The following is a 27658-nucleotide window of genomic DNA, read 5'->3' on the forward strand; positions in this document are numbered from 1 at the left end:
AAACTGCATGTGTTATGATATGCATAATTCATAGARAAGCCACAGGGCATGTATGTCTTGCGTTTTTGTACATTATCTAGTTAACACATAAACAGCAAATGACACCAAGTTGCTGTTGCCTGTGAATTAGTAGATCCATAGCATACCAGAACCCMTCATGTTTGATGACATCTATTATTGTTTTCGTCCTTGCTAGGCACCATTATTAAAAATGAAATGAAAAAAAATGAGAAATCCTTAGTCCATGCACATATCTTCTAAAATGCTGTCTGGGTATGTTCTGATAGTTCAAAACCCAAGTTGTTTTCACCGTCTTTGTGATAGGGGTTCACAGAGGAGTTTGATTCTGCTTCACTTGCTTTTTCTCTTGCCCTCCTGTAATGAAAATTCTTTTTGTGTTAGAAGCCCCTGTTTTGTTCAAGTTCTTACTGTTCTTAACTGAAAACAGTTATACCAAAATGAATCGTGTTGGTTTTACGGAAAACTTTAGCAAACCCACTACGTTTTAGAAACTTCATTAACTGCGAGACATAGAAAACCAACCCAACTATATTGGTGTCAGTGCAACAATATTTAAGGAAAATGGCATTCCTGGACAACCTCTACCATGATAATTGAAGACTGCAGGTGCTGATGAATATGGGCAAATTCTGCTGTTGGAGAGGGTACTGTGCTCCCAGCAGTGCTCCATCAGCCTCACTGCACTGCTGGCAGAAGCCTGCCCATGCTGCAGCTCTCTGCAGCCACACAGTCCAGCTGCCTAGTTTAAATTGCTGATGGAGGGGAAACTGCACTAAGATGCTGATGCAGTATGTTGCACTGGAGCACCTGAAAGATAGGGAGCTGTACCTTTGGCAAATACTGTGGATATGGGTGGAGGGGCAGGGAATAATAAGTAGTAATTCCTTAAATTGCTTCAGTTGGCTTTGGCAGCCTATCTGTAAGCTCCCTGACTATTCAATCATCTGTACTTCTTTGATAGTCATGATCACAGTATCAAAAATATTACTCACTTTCTTCGATTTCTCTGTCCAGTGATGATCAAGACAATAACTCCAATGACAACCAAGCTAATGACKACCCCAAATATAATTAACCAAATAGTCACTGGTGGTTCATAAGGTGTGGCCAGGGTTGGAAGTATGCCCACAAATTCCAGTGTGTTATCATCCAGTTTGAAAGCTTCACTGATCCGTCCCCGAGACATTCTGCCATGAAGAGCAAATTCAAAGCATTACATATGTTTACTGGAAGAGAAAAAAAATATTCACATGTTTTTAACTTTCCAGTATGCCAAGCTTCCACTGAACTGCTGGGCTAAAAAGCCTGTTCAGTAGATACTGCTAAACTCATATTCTTCCTGCCCTGGGATGGTGGTGACATGGGCTGTAATCCAAATCCTTATTCTTCTGCAGCTGGAGTGAGATGTTCAGATACTGTACAAGCTCTTATACCCACTACAGYTTATTCAAACAAGGCAAACAGTCTTCTGATCTCACTGTCTGCATTTTGCTCCTCATTCTCTCTACGTATAAGTTTCCTGGAGATATGATGGAAAACCACATCTTGGCTTCCTCTTACCTATTTCCCTCCTACAGTCTCCCACAATCTTCATTCTTGTCTTTTTCACTTCACTGAAAACACTTTCCCTGGAGTCTTTTTTGTGTCTTGTTTTTCCTTGAACTTCTGCTTTTGCTGTTGAATTTGAACTGGACAAAGACTTTCATAGCCTTATTCTCCTTGGCTCACCAATTTCTTCAGTAACTTCTTCAATCCCATCTCGTGTTGCTTCTACTTTTAGAATCATGCCCAGTCTACATTATCTGTGACCATCTGAAGATTTACAGTTTTACCAATCATTTCTGCAGTCATAACTTACATTGGTGCCATATTGTGCTATAAAAGAATTCTTCATTGACCTCTAACTGGGAACAAGCTTATTCTCTCCTTTCTGCATAATCAAACATGTCTGGCTTGCTTTCTAATATATCATTTAGGAGTCTTTTCTAGTAATAATTCTTTCACTGAATTTTCGCTAATGAGATGAAGAAAAACTCACTCACATATGCACATTCATGCACATRCACACAAAGTTACTGTGCCCTGTATTTCAGAATATAAGATAGTTCTTGTTTAAAGTTTGATCAATAATATTTCCTGGCAAAGTATGAAGCAATTGGGTATGTTATGACAGTTTTACAAGCTCCCTGAAGCATTTTACATTGGCTGCTGTCCAGGACACCATCAGATAGATGGACTGTTTTCTTTTTTGTCATAACAGCTTCTCCCATCCTAATATTTCCACGTGAGCTGCAGAGCTCACTTTCTTATCATCCTTTCTGCTTCAGCTAAACTTGAACACAAATTTTCCTTCCATCCTTACACATCTTCTTCCCAGAAAGCAAAATCTCACCTGATGGCATTCTCCACATCAGCTCTGGGAACAAGGTCACTGACATTACCCGGCATGCTGACAGTAAAGTAGAAGGAGATCCTTCGTGTCTCCTCCCCAACATGGATGTCTGCAACCCTGAGTGAGAAACAGAAGAGAAACGTGTCTTGATTGTTAAGGTCCCATTAGCTCGAAATCAGGCAAATGAACAGTTGTGTTTGACAAGCGGTGTTGGAGGGATACTTTGTACTAAGTGGATGTTTTTTGTGAACTCAGTTTGGAAATAAGATCAATTTTCCTATCAGAATTTCTTTTTTATATGTGCTGATAAGTAATTTTAAGTAGCGAGCATCTACCCCATATCAAAGACAAACCTTGGCAAAAATTTCCAGGGCACATGATCTTCTCTAAGCTAGAGGAATTGTCTTTTGAGTGTTTGGGGTAAGGCTCATGTATGAGATAATGCGTGAGGATACCCACGGGAAAAAATCCTTCTTCCTTATATTCTGTTGGGAATAAACCCTAGACATTAYGTGACTGATGTTCCATAAAGCAGTATCATAGAGTTTAAGAAGATAGCTTCTGAAAATTGTCCAAGAGACCTAACAAAAATGGTATTTTTTCATATCAAAATCATTTTTGTTTGATACATTTTATGTTTGTAARTAAGCTTAGAAAAGATTAGTTTGCCTGTATGGAATTTTAATGTGTAATGATCAATTAGTTCATCTTTCCAGGGCCTAAAACCCCTCAGATATTCAGTATCATATGCGTACATTGTCATACTTTTTTATTTCTAACTGATGCATCTTCCCTGATATTCCCATGCAGATATCAGGCAGAAATTTTCAAGGCTCAATTTCACCCCTGTTAGATAGAAGGAGACAAAGCCTTTTGGGTGTGCTGGAGTTTTTAACTTTAGCACAGCTATTCGTAAACCTCAGACTAATTAAACAAGAGAAAAGACAATGTATAAGGAAGCTGACACCTCACCTTTYGCAACCAGTGTTTGACATTGTTTGTTATCACCGTCCCTGCTACGTTTAATAAAAGGCTCACTTAACTCCACCARCTCACACCACTAGTGAACCAGAAACAATAGTTAAGCAAGCAACTCACTGGAAGTCAACTTCTTCATGCTTCATCTCGGAGAAATATTTTCTCATAGCATAGGCAATGGATGACTTGAACAAGAAGAGCTCACTTTTATCCCAGTCATACTGCAAAAACAGCACAAGAGATTTCCATCACAGGTAATAATTATATGGCAAATTGTCTGACACTAAGAAATCATTCTTAAAAGAAACAGTAATTCCAATGCTAGGCATGTATTTCAGTATTATTTACTTGTGCTCTGATACTCCTTCAGGAACCTCCTCAAGGCTGTTAAGTCCATTAGCCTGCGAGCTCTGCAGGAGGAAAATTAAGCAGCTGCTCCCAGCGCCAGGCAGTGCATTTTGTGTCCCTCCGTACTGTCTGGTGGCTTTAGGTGGGGACACTGAAGATGTGTAGTCCCAGCCTATCTCCCTACCTGGTGTGCAGCAAAGGCAGCAGAAGCAACATTTGCCCTGTCACACTTCCTGCAACTCATGGTCTGAGCTTTAAAGAGAGAATAATAAAGTGGTCACCATGATAACAGCGCCCATACTTTGAAATTCAGCAGCAGCATGAGCTGGTAGCTCAGGCCATGAGCCAGGACAGCCACCATGCTGGCACACAGCTGCTTCTGCCGCCACCRCTGCAAAGCTGGTAACACTGGACAAGGCAGGGAGCACTGAGACAAAAACAGGGAAGACCCTTAAAGCCAACAGGTGTGAGTGTGAGGCCCAGCAGGACCTCAGGTGGGTGTGAGGTCACCCACTTACCCCAGAGAGCAGCCACTTCTGCGGGGGCAAAAGGATTGAGCTGCTGCTGCTGCTGGAGATACCCAAAACAGCCCCAGCAGCCAGCTCCTGTTCCTAGCACTGCAGAGGCTGCARCACCCACAAACACTTCTACTTATCCAAGACTCCGACTTTTGGGGCTTTCATCAGAGCAAGCTCCTCATCAGCTTAGCTGGCAGCTGCAGAGAATTACATAAATGGTATTAGCAGTAGTCATCCCACTTCAGTTGAGGAGCTTGTATAACTTGAAAAGGTCTGCCTTGTTCAGAAAATGGAAGGCTGATCCCAAGGTCAAATCATCAGTCTCAGAGGATTCCTGCTCAGGCATTATTCCTACTAATTATTGTACCTTTTGTTTGAASTCTAAAGATTTTGTAATCTAGATATTGTTTAAAATTACATAATTTTATTTGTAGACCTGTCCCTTATGGGAAGAGAAACTTCCTTGAGGGGATTGCAGAAAGCTCATTCATTTGCATGGGGAGTTGCAATTTCTGTTTTGTTTTTGTTTTGGTTTGCTGTGGGTTTTTTTGGCTTAGAGCTCCTTGTATCAGTATTTCTGCTGTAGGCAGGTATTTGTTGTTTTTCCCTAGATAGGCAATATAAAAAATGAACTGTTTCTGTGCAGGTTCATAGTGGCCTGCCTTATGAGTCCACAGTTATTTACACTGGAACACAAAAGTAAAAAAACAGCTTCTCTGGGGCCTGAACCGAAAGCTGTACAGGAAGCAAAAACGACCGCAGGAGCTGATAATGCACCCGAGTCCGTTGTGCAACATCGTGTGTGCATGAAGGGAAAATTCCTTCCTGAACTCTGTTTCTTTTTTTCTTTCTTTTTTTTTTTTAATGCCCTGAGGGCCTAGATTTGATTGCATTTATGGTTCTTTAGCAGGAATGCCTGTAAGTGCTCTTGCTGGTAATAGTTTTACACGATTCCTGACTTTCTCAGATATCATTCTGGTAGGTGTGGTAGACGGCTCTGCTGTAAGCGCTGTTATAAAATCCAGCTACATTTTTCAACTCTGTTGTCCTAGTGAGAGCAATGTAAAATGAAGATATAGAAATACATAGGAGTAAAGAATAAAATGAAGCCACTTCTGCCAGTCTGTGTTGGCTCAGGCCCCCGGAGAGTGGGCAGGTGACCCAGGGACCCTCCTAGCTGACAGCCCCCCAGCGCTAGTCCCAGACGCCAGAGGCTGTGCCCAGTCCAGCTTTTCCCATGAGCAAAGGYTAAAGCTGTAAGTCTGGTTTGCCCTGGCAAATGCACTGGGCTTTGGTTTGCTTAAGAGAAGTCAGCCAAAGCCCTGTGCTGGAGACTTCTGGGCGTTATCGCTATTTTCTCCAGCAGCTGGCAGTGTTCACCATCACAGCCTGTTCTGCTGCTGTGGGTTTTTTCCAAGTTTTCYCATATCCCCAGTGCCTTTAGGCTCTGGAGGGTATAATTTTTCTTACTAGCAGCTAACTGAGTTTGATTCTTCAACTTCTGTTTTCTGTACTTAGCAGCTTCATTGGCTCTTTAATCATTTCTTTGYGTAGCGTATATTTTGTCTTTTTAAGCATAATGTATTTTAATTGCCAGTGTGCCTTTCAAGTGCCTTTATAAATAACCTTATTAGGCGTAATAGAAGTGTGGATAGGAAGTACCTGGCTGGCTTCCGATCTGTGTTTGAGTAATGACTACCCACATGCTTTCCCTAGTCATCCCTGAAATCTAACTTGGTGGTAGTTGTCACAGAGGCTGCTTTGCTTTCAGGGTGAAATGAAGTTTCCTGAGTGGCCGTGCTGTGTTACAGCATGTTCCCTCCAAGATCCCATGTGTAACTTGAAAGGTGATGCAAGGCTGGCCTCTAAGTCTAAGAAGATCTTCCTTTTTAAAATACACCCGAATGCCCAAAATTTGATTGCTCTCCATTCCTAAAAACACTACCTTGTGTGCCAGCCTTTTACAGCATGATCACACACATGACACTGACCCAGTGCAGATTCTGTGAGTTAATGTTTGCAAAAGGTTCCCCTTTCCAAACGGTGCTGAAGGGCTTTCCCTTCCTGCAACCCTTTATTTTAAATAAGGTAGACACTGAGGGATTCGCTGGGGGTCTTCTGACAGTTCCCCTTGGRATGGCACACAGAGCTCACAGAGATCCAGCTGGAGCAAAGCTATGGGGGTTTCAGCCTCATCAGCTGGTGATCATGTGCCTGTGTAACAGCCAGAAATAAGGCTACTGCTTTAATCTTGTCAGCCTGAGAATGACTAGTAGGGTAATTGAGGCAGAGCATGCTCCAGCACAGCTGGCACAAGCCCGTCCATGAGTCCTGGTGCTTAATTTGCCAGAACTTTATGCTTTTGAAACCACCCTGCTGCTAATATCCAAGGCATGCAGCTGAGAGCTATCTCCAGCCTGGCCGCATGTGCTGCAGGAGCCCCTCCGAACAAAGCTCCCTCTCTGAGTAAGAGGGGTGATTTTCCCTTTCCAGCCTAACCAGTGCTGAATAGCAGATATAAGAAAAAAATTGCTGGCCTACTCAAAACGCTTTCTTCTGTTCTAATCATGCAAAACAGCTCTMAATACATCTTAAACAAACAAGTCGCACTGGATTCCCGGCTTTCGTGCACTGCGAGCAGATAAAGCAGCCAAAACATATTGCTCTGTGTACCAAAGCTGAGAGTCCTGCCTGAGGTTTTCCCTGCTTTTCTCTGTGACAATTCATGCATGTATATTTATGCGCTGCTGGCATACCAGCAATTCAGAATCATGTCCCTGGGAGCTCAGCTTAAGAGAAATTCATAGCAAGGGAGAGAGCCACGCAACAGAAAAGGTTTCTTGCAATTTGGAGATGTGGAGAAGAAAAGACCTGGCTTCCACTTCAAGGTTTAGGAACCTATTGCCCATACAATAATTCAAATTAAGTAATCTGTATGAGATTGTTTTACAGCTGCTCAATTGCACAACAAAAGACTATTATGGCAAAAGGCAGGCATAAAAATGGTATTAAGCTAAACATTAACCATAATGACTAATAAATGTGTTGTAATATGGAACCTTTCCCTACTGCCGATATCAGTTTTGAATTGTATCTAACTCGACTCAGCGGTCTCAGAAGCAATAAAACGCCACTAGGGCTTGCATGGGAGAGAGTGATAGAATTGAGAGCATCAATTCATATRAAAAATGAGCCCACAGTATTGTGTCCTTGCTAATCCAATAGGCTTCTACAAACAGATCTAAATGACCTGCCTCATGACATACTCACTCTTGGAAAATTACTGATGTTCTGCAAGGTGAAAACAGCTATTAACAGGAACAAAGTGTCTGCTCTTAAGCCTTCTATGCCGCCTCTGTGAGTTTAGCATAAAGAGACACAACTAGAATGAGGAGCAAATTTTTAACCAAGTGTCTGGGTTAAACAAATGGGCTGAGTCAATGCTCTATTTAAAATCTTAAAAGCTATCTTTTGTCTTGATGAGTTTTGGAGTAGTTGTAATATATTTTATTGGGCCAGCTGGCATAATTGGGGGAAATACACAAGCTCTTGGGAATGAAAGTTCATCTTCTCATCTGAAATTGAAGTAGCACAGCATTTCATAGAATCATAGAATCAGCAAGGTTGGGAGGGACCTCTGGAGATCATCTAGTCCAACCTCCCTGCTCAGCTGGGTCACCTAGAGCATGTTAGACAGGGTTGCATCCAGGCGAGCCTTGAAGATCTCCAGAGAAGGAGACTCCAGCACCTCTCTGGGCAACCTGGTCCAGTGCTCCGTCACTCTCACAGGGAAGAAATTCCCCCTCATGTTCAGGTGGAACTTCCTGTGCTTCAATTTGTGCCCATTGCCTCTTGTCCTGTCACACGGGACAACTGAAAAGAGTTTGTCCTCGTCTCCTTGACACCCTCCCTTCAGGTACTTATAGACTTTGATCAGATCCCCCCTCAGTCTTCTCTTCCCCAGGCTAAACAGGCCCAGCTCTCRCAGCCGTTCCTCGTAGGGCAGRTGCTCCAGCCCTCTGACCATCTTYGTAGCCCTACGCTGGACTCTCTCCAGTAGCTCCACGTGTCTCTTGTCCTGGGGAGCCCAGAACTGGACACAGCACTCGAGATGAGGCCTTACCAGGGCTGAATAAGGGGCAGGATCACCTCCCTCGACCTGCTGGCAACACTCTTCCTAATGCACCCAAGGAGACCATTGGCTTATTGCACTGCCCCCCACAATCTGAATAATAAAGATATCTCTGCATAAGGCTTGGATTGCAGAGAGAGAGAAGAATTTTTCAGGGCTGGGAAAGATTATAGCAAATTATCAAACAAACATCTATAAAGGAATGCTGACAGAAGTGTCTCAATGTGAAACCAAGAGCATTTGAGAATATGGGGTGGGGTTCAATCCCTCTGTTTTCACTCCACATTTAAATGTGAAGCATCTACTCTAGTAATGATTTCTGAAGGTAGCCACTATAGCCATGATGATGGAAATTAGGAAAAAATGTATGGGTAGATGCTTCATCTTCTGTTTAGATACATTAGTATAGATGGGCAAAATATAGCACTTTTCAGGTACACAGGCCCCCTTAAGGCAGACCTTTAGGCATGTTCAATAGCAGATGAAAAGTGATCAGCACCTCCACAGAAAAACTCAGCTTTAATAACTCAGTTTAAGCCGTCTTTCTTAAAATGGATCAGATCACCCTCTGGAGAGGTCCGTCCACTAATTGTAGAGGGAGTCTTGACCACGGGCTTAGATGAGACATCCTTTACATGATAATGCTTCATCTTAGCTGAAGCCATTCCTCAGACACAAAACTCAACTATACCTTGCCTTATTTTCCAAAACCATTAACACAGTGTCTCTATTGCCCGAGCAACACACAGAATGCTACAGTGCAAACGTACTTACCGCCTGGTCCCCCAGTGCTRCTTTCAGACTGATGCGTACTTTGATGGCGTTGTCGGAATCTGATTTAAAGAGAAGCAAGGGCCATGTCAGAACTGCAGCGCCAAAGTTAGTCCCTGGGTGACACTAGGGCAGCCAGGGTTTCTCCATCTACTTTCCCTGGGCTGGCTGGGTGGGATTCGTTTTGCTTCACTTCACCCATCCCTACTGCAAACATCTACATCTGAGCCATCGGGCATCCYAGTCTTGCTTTGGAGTTGATAGAAAGAAAGAGCACATCTAGGTCACAGTCCTCTGGCCTTTAGACATCTCCTGAAGGAAATGCCTCTTTCCTTCCATGGAATAAAAACAGTTCAGATGTAGATGCTGGTGTCTGGACAGGTGGCCCTCACCATTAGATTCAGACACAGCAACACCAGATTTACTCCACTTTCCAGTACTGACAGACACTATGGGTATATAACTTGGGTGATTCAACACCCTCTGTCATCATAATAGTCTCAATAATGTATTTTGCCACTGCCTCCTCTTTTTCCTCTTCTTGAGCTCCCTTCTTTGAATAGCAAATGAGAATAAATAAAATAGCACTAATTTTTTGATACTGGTTTACTCCTGCTCCCCCCAAGCTCTGGCAATCCCTCCGGCTCGCAGGTTATGTGGTGCCTACATGAGACCAGTGTCTCCAGACAAGCACACCAGCCTCACACTGACATAGCTATAGCAATTGGTGCCTTACAAGCCTTCAGTCTTTCCTCCTTCTGCATATCTGTCCCAAATTTTTAGTACTACGTCTATGAAAAAAGAAAATTTCTGAATATTGGGTGAGGCTGTAACAAATCCCATGCATACTGATTTCTGCAGCTTTGGTCATGCGGAAGCCAGTTTGCCTTCCTAGGAGTAAAACTTATTTCTGAGTGTACATTTCCCTTACCCCTGTTTTCCTRCAGAGAACAGCCTTTAGTAGCTACAAGAGAAGGGGACTTTGCTAGTCAAGAGTTGTGAGGATCGACAGGCATTTTTAAATCACCTACAAACAGTACATACATGGAGTCCAGGCTGTATTCCAACCAACAGATCTGCCAGAATTGTTTTTTTGCAGCCAAATAAATAAAGGCTCGAAGTAGTTGAGCAAAGGCGTTGCATTCATATACTTCTCTCCTGTTATGCTTTCTAGTGCTTGAGTCCAGGGCTTGGATCTACCTAACTCAAGCATTTGTCTGTGCAGGAAGGAGAGATAATTTATGTTATTTCCATGTTCCATCTAGACAATAGCAAAATAATCTGTAATCAGTATCAAAAGACTTTGGTTCTGAATTCTCTCCTTCATCCCATCATTCTTATTAAAAAATAAATTATTTGCTTATTAACAGGAGATTAAACCTTTGATGGCTAGATCCTCAGATGATATAAATTTAGTCATCTTGCCAAAACAAAATGAGACGATACATGCTTTTAAGCCAAAAAATACAGTTTTAAGACAGGTTCATTCTCAGTGTAACCTCATTGACTTCAGTAGCTTTCAAGGATGAATAAGGCTTTGTTATACACTGATTTATTATATATATAAAAAATCTGCTTTGTTACCTCAAATTCTGACCAGCTGTTGTGGAATTGGTAATGTCACATGTGTGAAGAGGACCGGTATGTTTAGCTGCCTTGCAAAGTGCTTCCTGAAACTGGAACTGATAAATGGTCCGTGTATAATATCTAAAGGAGAGGAAAGGAGAATGAAATTACATGTTTTGTTAGTTGTCTGGCAGGTAAACCCCCAAGTCCTTCACCTCTGGAAAGCTTTGCTCTGGCAGTTAGCATTCCTCCTTGGGAAACTGCACATCAGGGAGGGAGACCAGCTGCTATTTACAGGCTGCACTATCTGAGATTTAACAAAATGCCAAGCTCAAATACAGCAAGAGCCAAAAATCTGTTTGCTGCCACATAAATCAGGAGTCAATAAGGTTACGGCCCAGCTCTCCACGCTGGTGGAGCTGCKAGGCCAAAGTGGCAGGGATGCAGAGGCACCTCCAGAGTCAGTTGCTCAAGGGCTGCRTGTGCACRGTCCGCATGACAGCAGTATGGTGCRTGTTATCTCCCCTTGAGGTAGGAACCTCATACAGGTAACAGATGTGCTCCCACAAGTCTAATGACAGTAGAAAATTTCTTTGCTCAACAAGAAGTTTAGTAGCCTCCCAGCTGCTCAGGGACTGCTATAGAGGAGCCCCTGATGTCCACAGAAAACCTTCCACTGAAATCTATGGCCTTCAGTCAGGACTTCAAACAAAATAAGATTGTGTTTTGAGACTCTCCAGTTGGTGTTTGGGGTAATCAGTACTTCTTCCGTACCCAAAATTGTCATGATTAAACATTGAGCAAGGATGATGCTACCTTATGAAGGAGTAATCGTTGGCCACGTGAAACAGTGCTGCAGGGTCGCAATAGGTTTCATCATGGAGGACTGGTTCGACCACACCAACTATTTCTCTCCTGGTGATGGAGGAAGGAAAAAACACAGGATTTTCATTAACAGTTAATGAGAAAAGAAATCAACTGACTCTATGCTGCCTCTATAAAGTCTAATGTGTATGGGTACCTCTTTCACTTYGAACTGAAAAAAAAAGTACAGCTCTCAGAAACCCTAAATGAGTACTGATCCACAGCTGGAGATCACAGAGAAAAAGCTGTGCTGAAACCAAAGCATGAAGAAAGGATTTGTCTTGTAGTAAGGTGTGCAGGGAGGAATCGGTGGTGTGAAATATCCCACAAGATATGAGCTTCACACACATGCTTTGACCCCCTCCCAAGGTCAGAGAATAAGGTTAGTGTTTGAGTGCCGGGTAACTGCAGACAGGGATCAGGTGAACCAAAAGGTGTGTGATTTGCTGTGCCACTGGGCTGGGGATGAGGTTTCATTTATTTTTCCTCTCCTGTATCTCCCAAATAGTACTATGGAAACAAACACGTACCCCGATTTCTGAGAGTAGTAATAAGCTTACATGGAAAAATTTTATCCATAGACCTGTACAACAACATCTTAGTCCAGCAGAGAGCTTTGCAGTACCACTATAACAGGTGTGGTAAGCTTCCCTGAACAGCTTATCATTCTCTATTTCTGACATCTCTGCTACTTTTCAATAAATAGAAGCTGACCGATTTTTACAGTGGTTAAGGACACTTGTTTATATCAGGTTTTATTATAGATTTTGTTTGCTGATGGAGGCTCCATTTTCAGTCTAGGGTTTGTTTGGTTTCTTTGTGGTTTTTTACTTCTGTTAAGYTGCCAAGGAATGATAGACTCCAATCCAAAGCAAACTGTTTTTTAACTCTGAACTCCAGGGAGTTGAAAATAGATTAGCTGGTAGGCATCATCCATAAAAAGACCTCTGGATGTTACTTGCCGAGGGAACTGTGTTYTCTTGAATGAGAAAGGTGGTAGCTAAAAAAGATCAGAAGCAGAAAAAAAGCCTGGCCTGTAGGAATATCAGTGCAAAAGGGATGTAAGAAGTAGTCTGGATTCTTTCAGACAACATACATTCAAAAATACTCTAAAATGACGAGAAAAACTGAAGCAGAGAAGCATGCACAGCTATTCATTTGATCTAAAACTTTATGTTTCTTAGGCTGGCAAGCATGATGAACTTGACTTTCCACCTGTCCTTTAAGAGGTGGAGAGTAAACCAGACCATATGCCTGATGGCACTTAGGGCATGGCTGTACTTACGCTACTAAGATGTCTTGAGGCATGGGTCGAGGAGGATGGCAGTATTGATCTCAAGACCTGAATGCAAAAACCACAGGCTGTCTTCACTGGAGAAGTGGAAATTTGAAATGAGGACTGAAGTCTGCTGAGGAGCAGGGTAAATTATTCAAGGCTGAACAAAGCAGAAGCGTGGACATACTGCTTGTGAGACCTTGCCTGCTCCACACTGGCACTATATTGTGCTTTATAGATACTCCTTGAGACATAGACCCTGCACTGGGGGGCGCAGGCGCCTCAGTATGTTGAGTAACTAGGAAGGGAAGGGTTTTCAGGATCATCTGCAAAAATGCTCCTCGTTTCTCAAACTTACTTCATCTGCCACCACTGCCTCGTCCATTCCTGCTTTGTAATATTACCGTTAAACACCATCCACCTCCACTTCTCCAGCATGTAGGTAAAAGGCATTGTTCCGACAATCGTTAGTGCTTGCTTGAGCAGAAAGTTGATTTCAGTTTCTGAAGACAGAAGCAGTTAAAGTAATGGTTATGGTAGCAATTAGTGTATGATTAGACAGCTCAAGTTGCTTCCTTTTACAGCTAATGCTTACTTTCAGTTGAATTTATGGGTTTTGACTAAGGAAAAAAATTGAAAGAAGAATACCAGTTGGGGAAAAAAAAGGAGAAAATATCACTGAAGTGTTGTATATAATTTTGTTATCTCTTTTTTCATCCAATTCTAGCTGTTAAATAATCTAGCCCTTTGGCATTTAAGCTTCATTTTCCTCCAGTTCAGAGTCTGGGAAATTTTGTGCTGAAATTTTTGGTGTATTACATTATAATGATGAACACAGTCAGAGAAACCAAACAAACTGCATTATAGTGAGGGCTTGTGTCTCTTATGTTGCCTGCTCATTATCCATATAAAAGAGAGACGTAAATCTTAAGGCTCTACTCTCATTTGATCTGCTAAATACATTCCTTGGTAGAGAGAGGTACTTATGACTTTATACAACAGAAAATGAAGACTGTTCTAAGTGAACTACGAAGATTTTGTGGTGAATCATTCCATTCTGAAGGTAATGAAGAGCTAGCAATTTGTTTATAGATCAAGCAGCTGCATTGCAAATCAATGTTCCTCACTTTGTGACGTGTTTTGGGAAAAAAAGTATTATTTCTGATAAGTCAGTGAGGCAGAATTTTCAAAAGCCTCTAAACTGCTTACTCAGCTTGACCCTGACACAAAATACGGGAGTGTTTGTATTTGAATGCATAACAGTCATGGGTTTATTTACCTGCATCCTCTTGGAAAGTTGGCTCTAAGAGGCCAAGAGTTTTCAAATGCTGAGGCGTAGCTGCGGAGAGTGACATGATTTCRCCGATGGCTTCGTGGAAGCCCTCGTTTGCCCCGCTCCTCAGCAGGTAAGGCAGGGGAGAGTATGCCATGTCGTACTCGATGTGGCCCATCTCGTGATGCGCCGTCAGGAAGTCGTCCATCGTCACTTTGGTGCACATCTTGATCCTGCGCCCCAGGGCAAAGCGTTCGCAGTCCGGGAGAGGCTGGCACAGCCAGGCTGCTGCCCGAACTACCTCCCGCCAGAACTGCAGAGGCAAAGCAGCCTCGAGACCTTCCTAATACCCCTCGCCCCAAGCAAAACTCAAATATCTGCCTCCTACCATGATGTATAGCTCCTCTAAGGGAAACTTGGAGAGGAACTCCACAAAATACTTTAAGCCACCTTCAAATTTTGTTAAGAGTAGGAAAATACTGCAGGTTTTTAAGAAGCAGCTGCACTCTGAAACTTAGCAAATAAACTCACAGTGCATATGCGAGTGAGTATCCACCATCAGACTTAAAAAGCAGAAAGCATTGACAAAAACTGTATCTTGGTGAGACCTGATACTTTACCCTCRTGCAGGTACCACTCAGTAAAAGAAATTATTTTTTCCTTTCCAAATAAGATTTTCTTTTTTCTCGAGATGATTGCTCAGATGTGAGGCTGACCACTTCCAGCTCTCAACCAAGGATTTACTGTGGATCAGCCTCTTACCTTGATTAACTGCAGGGATTGCAAGAAGGGACAGAATTTGTCCCAAGATACTTCATTATGTGGGAGCTTGCAGTACCTCTCCTAACCCAAATATGAAATTGACTGTTTTTTCATAAGACTCTGGAAAGCTCTCTACTACTTCTGATATATTTACTGAAGACAGCAAGTGTGTTCTCAAGAGGCTTTTCACTTACCATCTCAGGATTTGTTGTAGAATGTGTAGGAGTCCACAAATCCCACTGGTATCAACAAGTACATGCATTTCTGCTTATTTTAAAGCCCTACAACATAGTCAATATTTCTCTATTTTATATAAATGGCAATCACTTCTCTGCTTAAATTTGAAAGTAGTCCTTAGATCTTCACAGAAGAAGTTACATGGTACAGTGGATTTACAATCTCACAAGGTCTGCACTGCTCTCTTTTCTTTCAATTCTCTCTTATTAATCAGCAAAATAAAAAAATGGAAAAAAAAATCTTAAAACAGCAATTTGCCATTGCACTCTTTTACAATAAATACAAATATTTTAAGAGATGGTATAAGAAAGGGTCACAGTAATTGTAGTACCTGTAGTCCTGCTTCCCCATATCCCATGCTGTAGGATGGCAAACAACCTTCCTGTTATCAGTTGGCTCTGTAAGCATCGAGTTATTCCAGAAGCCCTCAGTCATATTGTAGAGCCCAATAGAGGTGAAGAAGGCCTCAGCGGTTTTGAATATTTTGATGACATCCCAGTTCTAAAACAGACAGTGCCACCATTAGCCAATTCTTCTGTAGGGAGCCTGTTCCCACAACTACTTAAATCAGATTTATTCTGGCAACTGGCTTAAAACAGAACAGTTGATTTYGTATTTGTCTCTCAATGACTTCAAATCAATATCTTGCTTATTGAAAGTAAATGTCCATCACTGGCAATTTTGTAAATACTATTGAGAACTAGCATTAAGTATTCTCTCTCAAATAAACGAGGTCTCTGTACTCGGTCAGAAGATAGCACCTCACCCAGAATCCAGAAGCACAAAAGATAACATGGTTAAAATTAAAAAAAAAAAAAAAATCCTGTCAGTAACACCTCAGATCTGAGATCCCGTTCTTTCTTCAGCCTCTTCAGCTGGGGGCAGCTTGTTTGAGGCAGTAGAGCTGCACTACTAGCAAATGAGTGAGAGGAGAGCTACCTCAGAATGATAAAACCTGGCAAATCTATCTGTAGGAGTTGCTTATTAGATTGGAACTGCATGAAAATGTCCAGAGCATTTTCAAATGTTATTCAGCAGTTTTTCTCATTCTAAGTAGCAGGAGCTCTATATTTATGTGGCATGAACCTGCCAACTGCAAAGTAAGCCCAGGTGGCGAATTGGGATGAGAATCCTAAGCGAGGCACATGTATGGACAAGGACGAATCCAGGTGTCTACCCTGAAACTCTGTAAGTAATGCTTCCCTTCCTCACAGTGATGCTTCCATATACAGAAAGTGAAGACTACTAGGGCATCAAAACGGTAGAAAAGGGAGTCAGATGAATACAAATTTATTTAAACTGTTTGAGTCAAATTTAGCTATTCACTCTCTTGCTACAATAATATTTGAAAGGAGCTTTCCCCATGAGAGGAGGGTAGGTTTTAGGTAGAGTCACATTTCAGAAACTAAATCCCATTGATTATATTCTACTTTGCAAAAGCAATAAAGTTTAGGCAACTGTACATACAGTTGTCTTTGCCCACATCCTAGGTATGATAAAGGTGCTGTTATGTTTGTTATCTCTACAGATCTCAAACACAGACCTTATGGTGCTATGCAGCTATCAAAAGATAACAGACAGCATTGCACTTTCCTTGTGGTATCCAAATAAACAAGGCAGGCAAAAAAAAATGTGATACACAATCTATTTGACTGTGGTAATGGCTGACAAAGGTCATATTTGATTCCAGCCAATTCTATAAATCATGAAATATTTATATATATGTAATATATCTCTTAATGGATAGATGTCCCTGAGAAAAATAGACTTGGAGCTAAGATGATTAGCCAAAGAGGGTGGAGAAGAATTGGTGAACAATAAAGTTAAAAGGTAGAGTGGAAAATGAATGAAAATTTAAGAGAAGGGCAAAAATGGATGCAGAAAGCAATTCTTTCACTGCATTAGGACAGCTGTGACTTTCTAGAGAGTGGCTTATGTGCTGTGCAGTTTTTATACTGTCTAAATTTGTTATATAATGCATATAGCTAATGGTTTCATCACTTCTTACATTTGTAACCATTGCAGAAGTTACATCAATGTTTGGTTTGGCTTTATAGGGAACAGTCAAGTCATACAGATTTGTCCAAAATCTACCCCACATGTCACCTTGAAAAAAAAGAGAAAAATATTAGATACACTTTAAACAATTGACTCTATACTGTTCAAAAGCGCCAGACAATTCTGTAAGTTTTCTAATAACATAAACAGATATTTTTGTATACCTAAACAGGTCTGATCCAGATGTCTTTGAAGTGGAGGGGAGCAGCTCTGGGAAATCATCCATGGGTCAGTCAGACCAAAGATTCTTTTACTCCCCAAGATAAGCTGTGTTTGCATGATACAGTTTCAGGACCGATCACCTTTCTAAAGGTCTATCAAAACTGAACATCTGTGCTGTTACTCTGTGTCATTAAGCTAGACTGCTCATATATGTTACAGCAATGGCAGTTTGAAGTTGCATATTTTGAAAGCAGCCATGAAGCGCCAGAGCTAAGAATAGGATTTAGAAAAAAAACCTGCCTGAAATTCTCACCTCTAAGGAAGAAAAGTGCTGCAGAATGGAGGGAAATGTCCCAGTCTAAGTGCTGATGAACTGCAGTTTTGTGCTGGGTGCCCTCTTTGCCTGCCTCTGCTGCTAAGCACCAGTGATATCTCTGCAAGTACTTTCCTTCTCTGTTTCTCCTCTCACCTTTCCTCATCTGTAATCTATTTGTTAATAACTGATTAAACAGATTACTCTGTTCCTGTGTGCCTTAAAAGTGCCTGTCTTGTGTATCAAGCTAAGCTTGCGTGATAAGGCTGCGTTTTCATACCAAGCAGATGAGCAGGGAGGCATCCTGTTGAGCTGATGAGTTCTGGGCCATAGACCTGCTCCAGCCTGTGCCTCACGTAGGCGTGCAGCTGCTCGTATAAAGGTTTTATCTGCAAGGAGAGGAGGAGAAGGAAACAGACTACTTTCTTCTATCGCATTCCTGCCCCCTGAATAGACAGCTTCAAAGGTGTGTCTCTGACTAAAGTCACCCGTCAAGTAAATGCATCCCGAAACCTGCAACTGAGCTTTGCCCCCTCTCCCAAGGGCTCAAACTCTGAGCCTCGATTCTGGTCCCAGAAGCTTTGTTTCTGTACAAGACAAGCATTTCTAATTTTAGACCTAGAGTATCAAAGATGCTATTTATCCTATAAGAAAAATGCCTTCTCATGAGCACTACCTGGAGGGGAAAGACAAGGCTCTGCAGAATACCTTCTTTTTCAGACTTTGGCCCTGTGTAGGGCCAAGTTGCACTGTTCCTACACACAACTGCTGTCGAGGGTCTTTAGGAAAAGATGCCTGGCTCCAAAAAGGTTGGCTACGAAGATAATTTTTACAACAAATCTAGGGCCTTTAGGATCAAGGGGAGAAGSACATTTCCTCAAAGAGTACAGGTCTATGTGTTCTTTGCATCTTTCTTTTCRGCTTGCCTGGAAGTGCAGCTGAAGTAAAAATGTCCTGAATATCCATTGGCATCTGCAAACCCTGCACAAACTGAGACCAGCTAGTTCTGAGCAGGTCTAATGTTACCTYACAACATTGACATGTGGAGCTCATCTCTGTAGACATCACAAAATACAACCTTGTGGCATAGGTAAGAGTTATTTCYCAGTTTGACATGGAGCCTCTACCTGCTCAAATGTCTTCTCCACATCTTCAATCAGCCGGTCACGRCTGTATTTATACTCCTCTGGATAATCTGCTTCATAGTTTGCTCTCCAGTARTCTCCATAGTCAGAATAACCTATAAAACAAGGACACGTTATATCAGGACAYAGTACCTCGAATTGTCTGCGAGGGAGAAGAGTGCTCCATGAAGGCTCTGTTCCACTGGCATGGGGATACAGATTTCCAAGAGTAGTGRAAACTGCAGTCATGGTAATCTGCTAATTAGGGTCATTCTAATTGGAGTGGAGGTCATGGAGACCATCACTCCTGACTGGAGTTCCTCAAGATCTGAGGGAGGACAGGAGCTTGGATCTTAAGGGGCTCTCAAAGAAGACGTAAAATGGTGGATATGAAATAAAAGCCTTGCCCTTCAGGAACAAACCTTTAGGACAAGTGTAAACACCATGACTGAAAGTCAAATGCCAGTTTCACTAAGCTTAGYTCCATTAAGCCCAAAGAACAAATGGTTCATAGGTAAGGTCTCCTCCTCACTCTTTCTTGAGGTCTTTTTGGCGGARAAAGTCATGACATTGCCCACATTTGCTTGAGATTTTCCACCAAAATATTTTTTTCCCTCTGCTTAATCATATGGACTGTAATTTCTCATACTTGCTCCCTAGCTTCAGCTTAATAACTTTCAGGAAACAAGGAGTAAGGTGATACAGCTGTTGTTTTGCCAAAAGACAGATGATGTAGCCACTTCATGCTAGGTGTTTATGCTGTATTTTAGAAGCCCACCAAAGAAAAATGGTAGCAGTATGCCAATTTTTCTTGAAAAGACAATTTTCATTGATTTGTAAGATCTCTGATTTGCAGCGCAAGACGTTTACCTTAGTGCAAAATCTTTTTTCAACAACCAGCTGCATCTGCTGGCTCGGGCCTAAAAAAAATTGTGATCATTCCAATCAGAGCAGARCACTTAAAAATGTAACACTGCCTATGGCTGGTATAGTGAGGTAAAGTCCAGTGGAAAARATGTCATCAAGAATACAGAGACCCACTCAGCAGTCTATAAATTGAGTATACATGTCCGTAAGTCACAAGCAGTCCAGTATCTAAYGAAGGGCACTGATACATTTGGGGGTTTGAGAAAAGTACCAACAAAATATCTACCTTTTGTCCCAAGTTGGTGAGAGAGTTCTGTCTGATCTTTGGCATCTGTCGGAACTACTTTTCACTTTGCAACTATGCACATTGAGAGCAAAATACRTGCATAATGCTCATCATTGTGTATAAAATCATGGGTTTTGAATTCCTGTCTAATACRTGCAAGACTGTGGTATGTTTCTTAATTTCTAGAAGCCAGGAAGAAAAAAAAAGCAACTTACCATTAAGCTTTGCAGCCTCATTTTCAAGATCAACATACTCTTCATATAATGGTCTCATCATCCTGCCAACATCAGCTCTCCAGCCTTCCCACGCCCAAAGTCTCTCATGATAATCAGTGCTGTCAGCCATAATACCATCCAGACCTACCAGAACAAAAAAATAAGTATCAGGCCTAGTAAAATAGAATTTTTTGTTTTTACAGTAGGCARAAGAGCCAAAGCAGTAGTTGCTCAAACTAAGGAGCTAAAATTTTTAGTCTGATACATTAAAAAAATCCAATATTTTTATTGTATCATTTTTTGATCTAAGATTTTCCGCTTTTTGACTTTAGGGGGCGTGGAGCAGRTCATGAGTCGCTTAAAATAACCTTGTTCTAGATTAGTTTTCCTTACATTAGTGGTGTCCTTGGGATTGGTCTCAATGCATTGARTCCAACAAGACTTTTGTGACTGGGGAAAAAATTAGAGTTCCATGGTGCAGGAAAATCCYAAATGACTGGTAGGCTATCACAGAAGCTGAGCAGCCCTACCATCTCCTGCATCTAGGGGATGGTACATTGCATTTGGAACAGGCCCACTGGAGATCTCGGAACTGAAAGTGCATTTAAATAATGACTAAGCTTTAGATAGTAGGATCTATTTAATAAAACTACAGCCTATTCTCTCGCAATCAAGAGCCACTCTTGGGCTTTCCTCTTTTTGAATGTGCAGTATAAAAGATAYAGTGTAGACAATTGTTTATACTGTACCTGGTTCCAGCACCAAACAGTTAGACGGATCGCTAGGTTTACAGACAGTCCCAGTACTATAGATGGTGCTCATTGTATTTAACACAGTGCTCAGCTGCAARTTAGATGCAAGATAGCCCATCAGAAACATGCTCTGTACAAAATAGCAGTCAATTATGCTAATTCTTTAAGAACTTGATTCACCCACAGGCTTAACATTTAAGCATAYGTTTAAACTCGATAGAGATTAACAAAAGAATTTGCCTAAATGCATTACTGAATCAGGACCTAACTGGAAAAGACAGGTAATCTCTCAGATACATGACATAATCTACAGATCCTTAATATCCAGTCAGGCAGAGCTCTGGATTTAATGAACATTGACTGTCATGAGACAGCTTTCAAATATACAGCAGCAATAAAACAATAAAGTTCAGCAATACATTATTATGAATGTGGACCCACCTGAAGTTTCCAGGTAGCTTATGGGTTGGAACGAATGATAGATCYCTTTGCAGATGCTGCCAGGCTGATTGTTGCTTATATTTTTTAACTTCACATCATCCTGATGTGAAGTTAAAGATCTGCTTATACATTATTATAGAGAAGTTACTTTTCATGTCTTGGATTAGCTGAAGGCCAAAYGCGTCTGAAATTACTCAGCTCCATCTCAGAAGCTACGCTACATAGCATTATATTCTATTATTTTCCRTTTATGTTTTTAACTTTTCATACTTATTTTTCCTTTAGGACTACGTTGCACCATGTTTAAGTTTTAAATCAGAACTATTTAGAGCTGTCAAACAGGAAGCATAGTTATGACCAGATACAGTTTTCTATATCAGCATTAAAATGAGTGGGAAAATAGGGAAATTTTATATCACTGAAAAATATTTAAATATTCCTGTGGAATTCTGTCAAACTGCAAAGACACATTTTTAGATAAGAGCCAGCAATTTCAGGTGCAAAGGCCACTTATCTAGGAAGTTAAAAGTGTCTAAACATGGAGGGTATTGAAGAAAGTATCTCCTCAACAGAAGTAGCAAAGCCATCAGTGCACCACTGTGCTCTAAAATAAGTACATAATTTTATGAACCTTTGGCATTCCCACCCAGGTAATCTCTCCTTTCAGAAATAAATCTTGTTTGGATCACACAGGAGATCCAGCCAGTCTGCTGCATTTCTTGTATGGTGGTTAACACTGCCGATTTCAGTAGAAAAAGCTAAGGATCCTTCCATAATCAGGACTGTAGCATATCCTAACCCAATGCTATGTGTCAATTTGATCTCCACTAACAGAAAACTAATTTAAACAGTAAAGCATTTGGTTATAAATCCCTTTTGAATCTGTATAGCTGCTCACTCCAGTTCCACAGACACTTGTTATCCATATACATACGTTTTACATGTATTTGTGAATGGAAATGTCAGATCTCTTTTTGACTCTTGCTAAATGCTGGGCTTCAACATACTTCTGTGGAACCGGCTTGCCAGCCTGCTCTGACCTCAGGAATGCCAGTGCACCTGGTGCTTATTGCAACCCTCGTGTTCCCCCCTTGGTTGTGGGGCCCCATAGAGAGCCTGGATCGAGTGGCTGTGGGCAAACTGTTGCAGGTAGAGAGATATCTTATGCTGGCATCATCAAGGAGAAAAAGGTACGTAGAAACACATCCTCAATTTCAGTCGGATAACCTGGCATGTACAGAGAAAGAAATACCTCCCCTATCTCCATCTTTTTGTCTCACTGAATGTCCTTTCACCTGTTTCTTTCTGTTCATTATCCTACACTTTGACTTAGTTAAGCGCTTAGCCCATGTATTCTTTTCTTCTTATGACTAATCCTGCCATTTGTGCAAGGACAAGTGTTAGGCATGTATAAGCTTGAAATTCATCACATGCATTATGCAGCAAAGCTGCCTACCTAAGTGGGAACCTAACTTCAGAAGCCAAAAATAACACCCCCTCCAGTCCCATACTGCTAAAATCACCTAGTAAAGTTATGTTCTCCATACTGATTTTGAGATAGAGTATTATCATGAGAAAAAGATTCATGATGACACTGTGGTCTTTCTCAGGGGTATTTTGAAGCGTAGCTCAACTCGCACAGCAAAAAAAAAAAAAAAAAAAAAAGGAGAGAGATATGTTTAGCAACTTACTCTAGTATATTTTTCTGGTGATAGCACAGATGATCCTCTGTCCTGGAGAGACTGAATCTGGAATCTGATGAGATCATCCTTAATGTTGGCTAATGGGAAATTGCTGGCGTTCCTCGAGGCTTCATCGTAAAATGCAGACCACTTGGCACCCGCCTCATTCTAAAAGAAATTCACATAAAGTCTGAATTACTCATCTGAAAGATTGCAGCAGCCTGATACATTTATTGGGCCAAAATATTCTTTCTGATGAACAATTTGTTTGTGGGATCTGCTCGCAGATTTCAAGTTTTACCAGTACTTGTACTGTGCAATGAAACACATGAAACTTTGACTTTAGTTTATTCACACATCCAGATAACTAATTTTCTTTGGAAACAGCAAGAAAATAAGATTGCCTTCTCACCACAGGCTTGTTATAATTGATCCAACATCACCTGTGTTCCCTGTTAGTCCAGCTCACCATGCATTCTTCCTTTAGTGCTTTCTTTGTTCCACCTGTACCAGGCAAAATGTGGATACAAGCCAGGGGTATGATCTAGATCACATTCCCCATTTCTGCTTCAGTAGTAGTAGCAGCCAAAACCCAAGATATTGATACTGAGTCCTTTGATTAAGCAAATACCACTCTTCTCCTGAAGTTTTGGTAAATAAAAGTTTTGTGTGGGCGTGGAAGACTCTAAACAGATATTTAAATTGGGCATGCAAAACCTGAATTTCCTACATGAAATTGCTTTTGCCGCTGCTGCAATTGCATACTGTGACACATGAAACTCAGTTTTCAGTGCACAAAGCGGTACCATAAGAACAGTATTTGGGACTATCTCTGAGAAAAAACATTTTTATCCTTTCGTCTTCCTTTATGTGTTTGAACATTGTTTAGCTCATYGGCACCTGTCGAAGATGACAAGAACAATACTAATTAACCAATGTCCTTGAGATATTCTCATTAATTCTGCACATGCCAGAGCTTTCCAAGGTGTGGAGGGGGCACCTGTAACATTTATCCCTSCTGGCCGAGGTACCAGAAAACACAAATATCCCTCCCGTATTSGGCCTGCATTCAGAGTCATGTGGGAAACACTGCACAGGTACATTATTTCTTAGCATCAGACTTTTAGAAAGGTTTCAGGAACAATGAAATGGATGCAGTTTCCTTTCCTCTCTTTTTGAACCTGTCACCCTTGTGCAAATGCAAGGTCAATGCTTTCACCAGAGCTGCTCCTGGGTTTTCCAGCCACAAGTGCAGCCCCGTGTGCGATGAACCCCCTGCCCACTGCTGCAGGCTTTGGAGCAGAGATGTTGCTGCAGAGACCAGCCCTTTGCCATCCCACCCCTCCAGACCGGCCCATACCTCACTTTGCCTGTGCCACACCTCTGCGGGAGGGCACAAGCATTGGCATTAGCCCAGCAGCAGCTTCATGGACTCTGCCCCCTCTTYTGCACCAGCCCCCAGGGACCGCCGTTGCTCAGTACTGCACAAAAGTCAGCGAGCAAGAGCCTAGAACTCACCCAGAGCACCAGCATCCCTGTATAAATATGGTTTTTGAATTACTTGTCCTGTGCAGAGCAGKAGAGGTGCATTAGGAGCAGAAGTAGAGGCTCCTTTGTTAGAAAAGCCAGGGGAAAGAAGTTAACGTGATGTTATTTCCTCCTAGTTAGAAGAAACAGTTGAGAAGTTGGAGGAAWAGTTACGGATTTTGTGACCAATTTATATGCATGAGAAGGAGCCAGAAGGGACACTATACATTAACTCTGGTCCTCCAGCAGAAAGGGAGGAGGGGAAGCAATGGGTTATTACTGGTGCTACTAAAGAGATCAAGCTAGAGAATACATCCTCCCTGAGTACTGAACTAATTGCTTCTTATTGCTGGTATCTCCTCATGTATTTTATTATCTTCTCATTAATGCTGAAAGTACTATATGAGGCTTTCATTTTATGTGTTTGGAAATGTTACAGTGTAAGTACCTGGTGCCTTCAAAAGCATTCCAGATTGACAATGATTAGTCATTAGGATGTCTTCCAGCAACCAGTCTTCTTGCTTTAATTAAGAAGTGCTATAATTAAACCATGTTTTAATTAAGCTATATGACCATAAAGTGGGTGGCTTACACTATTATACAGAAGTAGATGTGGGATATTAAGCTCTGTTTTTATGCTCTAAATTGTTCTGGTTTGCCTTTTTTTTTTTTTTTTTTTTTTAATCTAGTTAACTTTGAAATACACGTAACTATAAAATTCTTAGTGGTTGTTGTTCATTTGTAAAGGGCTCCAAGGTTATGAGATGCTAGGCTGCAGTATGGCAGTATCACTAACCAGTCAGATCATGGGTGAATGCTCTTGGTAAATATGATACTTTCCTAGAGACCCGGTTGACTGGGATAACCAGAAACTGGTATTTAAAGACAAGACAAACTGTGTTGCAAGGTATTCTAAGTACAAATGCTATAGCCTTTCCTGCAGTTATAGATTGACTTTCAAACCAGTGTACTAGACTACTGTACTACAAACTAGACTGCTGGCTTTTAGAAATTTGTGATCTCACTTCATCTTTCTCAATTATTTCAGGTAGTCTGCTAACAGCACTGACTATGACAGTAATGGGGATAAGTGATTTTCCCCACTGTACAATGGATACAGACCACTACAAGAGCAACAGAAAACATTTTTTAAAATGTTCATGTTCAGAAAATGTTTACATATTCAGTGAGAAGTAAAGCTGTAAACAGCAACAGAGAATGATAAAGAATTCTCTGTGGGAGAACATGGCTAGGACCAGTAAAAAAATGCCCAGTGGTTAGTTTAGTCTTATGAGAGGTGAGAGGTCTGTGCTCAAGTGGATGTGTGATTTGAATCTAGTTTTCTCACACCACAGATACTTATCTCAGGGTGTACATAACCTCGAGCTTTGGGAGAAGGCCATCATCTCTGGGCTACACTGTCTCCGAAAGGAAAGGCCTTCAAAACGTAATGCCAGGATAAGTTTGTAGCAGCAAATCCTGAATGGACATAGGTATTTCTCTCCAGCTTAGGTTTAGGTTCCTAGGAGAACCTCTCCTCCTAGGAGAGACAGGCCAAATGCATAGCGCTCTCTCTCCACTCCCTGAAGTGGCTCAGGGTGATGGTTTGGAGCAAGTCCATCCTCAGATGGCCGGCTGTCCTCATGCACTGTGAAGGCAGCCCAGGCACCAGCCTTAGGGCAGTAGGGGTCTGAGGCCCTAGAGTTAGGCATCATTGTGCTAAAACAAGCCCTTCTCTAAAACAAGCATTCATAAATGAAGCTAAACTGCAGCTACTAATGTGGTAGGATCCAAATTTCTGCCAACTTTCATGGAACGAGAATAAAATAGAATACAACCACCAAACTCTTAAAATAATAGTAAAGCAGAAAGGATGAGCACTTACCATCTTCACTGATGTCTCTTCAGTAATGTTGGTATTGTAGTTCCATGAGGCAAGGGAGCTTTCATAGCTGATATCTTCTGCTTTTATATTAAACTCAGTCAGAAACATTTGGGCTTGTTGTGTGACATCCTGTGGGGTCACAACAATACTCAGACCACAGAGAAGGCAGATGTGGACCAACATATTTTTATCTGGGCTGAGAACCTCCCAACAAAGTAGATTTCTTCAGGTATGCTTCTTTATCAGCTTCTGTCTCATCAGCCTTTATGCATGTCTTGTGTGAAGAGAAGAGACTGAATCCAAATTGCCAGACCTTTTATAGGTTTTATTCATTGTAGGAGAGAAAGGAAAAAGTTTTTATAAATAAACAAGTCAATGATTAACTTTGGGAAAAATATAATTACTCCTACCATTTTATGGCCTTCTTATAAAAGGCTTTTACTTTTGGTTAATGTTTCCCAAATGTGCTGTCAATGATACAGCTGGTCATTCTATCTATAGCCTGCCAGTGTCTTTGGTAGCTTAGAATCTGTGAATCCTTTAACAGGTTGGTGATAAGCTGTAAAAATATTTAGAAACTTCACTGAAACACTAAGTCACGGCCTTTTCTCCTAGGAAGAAAGAAAACTGCATGTAGCCCTAACATAGGATATCTGACTGGATATTTAGGCCCACGTTTTAAAAGACCTTGCAAAGCCTGAGTGATCTGAAGTATCTACCTCACTTTCAAAATGACTGGTGCATACAAGACCAGATTTTCAAAGGTGTTCAGGGAACTACCAAAAAGTGCAAAGAGACTTCTTGGGATCACATCATGTTGTGTAGGAAACCAACTATACATACAAATCAATTGGATTTATGTACTGAAACTACTTAGATGATTCCAGCTTAATATCCAAATACCTCTGCTAATCTAGCTAGGAGCCTGGTACTTATTGCAAATCAATGAGAAAATCAATGCATGAATTAGTTCTGGAAATACAGCTTGGGTTCCTCCCTCACTTTAGGTTGAGTGTTATTGATCAGATGATACCTTAATACTTTTTGAATTAGCCTAGTTCTACTCTAGATCTCAAATTCTTTTTCGTGTTTTTGTTTGTTTGTGTGTTTGGTTTTTGAGATGTGATTCTGCAGCCATGCTCCTGACATGGGCTTTCAGTTCCCAGCAGAGCTTTGCTGAAACCGCTCCAAGCATGTCTACGTGGAGG

General features: G+C 41.4%; 1 protein-coding gene across 1 annotated transcript; it reads right to left on the bottom strand.

The window, feature by feature from the left end:
- Positions 1 to 257: 257 nt before the first annotated feature.
- On the bottom strand, positions 258 to 26633 carry ACE2 (angiotensin converting enzyme 2). Its single transcript, XM_085323097.1, has 18 exons — positions 26451 to 26633; positions 23048 to 23206; positions 20913 to 21006; positions 20164 to 20307; positions 18799 to 18911; positions 17952 to 18060; positions 17147 to 17244; positions 15470 to 15639; positions 14146 to 14372; positions 13225 to 13369; positions 11543 to 11641; positions 10745 to 10867; positions 10205 to 10377; positions 9164 to 9222; positions 3512 to 3612; positions 2414 to 2530; positions 1014 to 1208; positions 258 to 375 (listed from the first exon to the last, which is right to left on the bottom strand). Exons 1-18 carry the CDS (start codon positions 26631 to 26633, stop codon positions 258 to 260), a joined length of 2427 nt encoding a protein of 808 aa, XP_085179223.1.
- Between the last annotated feature and the right edge of the window lie 1025 nt (positions 26634 to 27658).

This window comes from Rhea americana, unplaced genomic scaffold (genome assembly GCF_003343005.1).
Source record: "Rhea americana isolate MKP2758 unplaced genomic scaffold, rheAme1 scaffold_82, whole genome shotgun sequence".
In the NCBI taxonomy this organism is placed as follows: Eukaryota; Metazoa; Chordata; class Aves; order Rheiformes; family Rheidae; genus Rhea; species Rhea americana.